Below are 3,108 nucleotides of genomic sequence, written 5' to 3' on the forward strand. Positions count from 1 at the left end.
TATAAAAGGTAAGAGAGAGGCAAAAATAGCCATTGGGCCACTGGAAAATGAGGCTGGAGAAGTAATAATAGGAAACAAAGCAATGGTAGAGGAACTGAATCGTTACTTTGCATCAGCCTTCACAGTGGAAGACACCAGTGGGATGCCAGAGCTCCAGGAGAGTCATGGGGCACAGGTGAGTATAGTGGCCATCACTAAGGAGAAGGTTCTGGGGAAACAAAGCTCTGAAAGTGGATAAATCACCTGGACCGGATGGACTACACCCCAGGGTTGTAAAAGAGATAGCTGAGGAAATTGTGGAGGCATTGGTGGTGATCTTTCAGGAATCACTGGAGGCAGGGAGGGTACCAGAGGACTGGAAAGTAGCTAATGTAACACCGCTGTTTAACAAGGGAGGGAGGCAGCAGATGGGAAATTATAGGCCGGTTAGCCTGACTTCGGTCATTGGCAAGATTTTAGAGCCAATTATTAAAGATGAGATCGCAGAGTACTTGGAAGTGCATGATAAAATAGGATTGAGTCAGCACGGCTTTGTCAAGGGGAGGTCATGTCTGACAAATCTGTTAGAGTTCTTTGAGGAGGTCACAAGGAAGTTAGATAAAGGAGAACCAGTGGACGTGATTTATTTAGATTTCCAGAAGGTCTTTGACAAGGTGCCGCATAGGAGACTGTTAAATAAGTTAAGAGCCCATGGTGTTAAGGGTAAGATCCTGGCATGGATAGAGGATTGGCTGACTGGCAGAAGGCAGAGAGTGGGATAAAGGGGTTTTTTTCAGGATGGCAGCTGGTGACTAGTGGTGTGCCTCAAGGATCAGTGCTGGGACCACAACTTTTCACAATATACATTAACGATTTGGAAGAAGGAACTGAAGGCACCATTGCTAAGTTTGCAGATGATACAAAGATATGTAGAGGGACAGGTAGTATTGAGGAAGCAGGGGGGCTGCAGAAGGAAGTGGACAGGTTAGGAGAGTGGGCAAAGAAGTGGCAGATGGAATACAAAGTGGAAAAGTGTGAGGTTCTGCACTTTGGAAGGAGGAATGGAGGCAGAGACTATTTTCTAAATGGGGGAATGCTGAGGAAATAAGAAACACAGAGGGATTTGGGAGTCCTGGTTCAAGATTCTCTTCAGGTTAACGTGCAGGTTCACTCGGCAGTTAGGAAAGCAAATGTAATGTTAGCATTCATGTCGAGAGGGCTAGAATACAAGAGCAGGGATGTACTTTTGAGGCTGTATAAGGCTCTGGTCAGACCCCATTTGGAGTATTGTGAGCAGTTTTGGGCCCTGTATCTAAGGAAGGATGTGCTGGTCTTGGAAAGGGTCCAGAGGAGGTTCACAAGAATGATCCCTGGAATGAAGAGCTTGTCATATGAGGAACGGTTGAGGACTCTGGGTCTGCACTCGTTGGAGTTTAGAAGGATGAGGGGGGATCTTCTTGAAACTTACAGGATACTGCGAGGCCTGGATAGAGTGGACGTGGAGACGATGTTTCCACTGGTCGGAAAAACTAGAACTAGAGGGCACAACCTCAGGCTAAAGGGATGATCCTTTAAAACAGAGATGAGGAAGAATTTCTTCAGCCAGAGAGTGGTGAATTTGTGGAACTCTTGGCCGCAGAAGGCTGTGGAGGCCGGGTCATTGAGTGTCTTTAAGACAGAGATAGATAGGTTCTTGATTGATAAGGGGATCAGGGGTTATGGGGAAAAGGCAGGAGAATGGGGATGAGAAAAATATCAGCCAGGATTGAATGGCCGAGCAGATTCGATGGGCCGAGTGGCCTAATTCAGCTCCTATGTCTTATGGTCTTATGGGAAGAGACAGAGACAGACAATGAAAGATAGAGTGAGACAAAAAGAGAGATGGAGATAGAGACAGACAACAGGAATGAGGTCAAAAGGACAAGAGACCTTGGAGGGAGAGAGAGGGAGACTGAGTGCTGAGGAATGAAGGTGAGAAGGAAGGTGAAATGGGAGCGTTGAAGGTGAGATGGAAAGAGGGAGCACTGGAGGAGAGAAAGAGAGAGCGTTGAAGGAGAGAGAGAGAGAGGGTGCGTTGGAGGAGAGAAGGAGAGAGGGAGTGTTGAAGGAGAGAAAGAGAGAGAGAGAGGGGAGAGAGTGAGTGTTGATGGAGAGAGAGAGAGAGAGAGGGACCGTTGGACGAGAGAGAGAATGTTGGAGGGGAGAGAGAGAGACAGAGAGAGAGAGGGAGTGTTGGATGGGGGGAGGCGATAGATAGAGAGAGAGGGGAGGTGTTGGAGGAGAGAGAGGGAGGGAGAGAGTGAGTATTGGAGGAGAGAGAGAGAGAGGGAGAATTGGAGGGGAGAGAGAGAGAGAGAGAGGGAGAGTTGGAGGGGAGAGAGGGAGAGAGAGAGAGAGGAGGGTGTTGGACGAGAGAGAAGGAGAGAGGGGATAGAGTGAGTGTTGGAGGGGAGAGAGAGAGAGGAGGGTGTTGGACGAGAGAGAAGGAGAGAGGGGATAGAGTGAGTGTTGGAGGGGAGAGAGAGAGGGAGTGTTGGAGGGGAGAGAGGGAGAGTTGAAGGAGAGATAGAGGGAGTGTTGAAGGAGGGTAGAGAGAGGGAGCATTGGAGGACGAGAGCAGAGGTGAAGAGAGGGTACACCATGTGCGGTTAGTACCTGTATCCATTGGTCTTGAGGTTGAATCTGAGTTGGTCGCGAGCCATGGATGGATGGAGGCGATGCAATGAATTCATAATAGGGAAGAGGGAAGGGGGGAAAGAGAGGAACGAGAGGACGGGAGGGGGGAACGGGAGGGAGGAGCGGGAGGGAGGAGCGGGAGGGAGGAGCGGGAGGGAGGGAGGGGGGAACGGGAGGGGGGAACGGGAGGGAGGAGGAGGGAGGGAGGGGGGAACAAGAGTGTGGGAGCAGGAAAGAGGGAGGAGGGAACGAGGGGGGGAGTGGGAAGGAGGGAGGCGGAGGGCAGGAGGGAAGGGGGTGCGGGAAGGAGGGAGGGGGGAGTGGGAGGGAGGGAGGGGGGAGCGGGAGGGAGGGAGGGTGGAGCGGAAGGGAGGAAGGGGGGATTGGGAGGGAGGGAGGGAGGGGGGAGTGGCAGGGGGAGCGGGAGGGAGGAGGGGGGGAGCAGGAGGAGGG

General features: G+C 51.6%; 1 protein-coding gene across 1 annotated transcript in view; it reads right to left on the reverse strand.

Annotated features, from left to right (window-relative positions):
- The window catches only part of LOC144488137 (cell adhesion molecule 3-like), a 14,149-nt gene extending 11,471 nt beyond the window's left edge, over positions 1 to 2,678 (reverse strand). Inside the window, exon 1 of the mRNA XM_078206163.1 lies at positions 2,635 to 2,678. Within this exon, the coding sequence (XP_078062289.1) occupies positions 2,635 to 2,644 (10 nt within the window). The 5' untranslated portion in view covers positions 2,645 to 2,678. The remainder of the gene's footprint in view (positions 1 to 2,634) is intronic.
- Between the last annotated feature and the right edge of the window lie 430 nt (positions 2,679 to 3,108).

This window comes from Mustelus asterias, unplaced genomic scaffold, assembly GCF_964213995.1.
Source record: "Mustelus asterias unplaced genomic scaffold, sMusAst1.hap1.1 HAP1_SCAFFOLD_1323, whole genome shotgun sequence".
Lineage (NCBI taxonomy): Eukaryota > Metazoa > Chordata > Chondrichthyes > Carcharhiniformes > Triakidae > Mustelus > Mustelus asterias.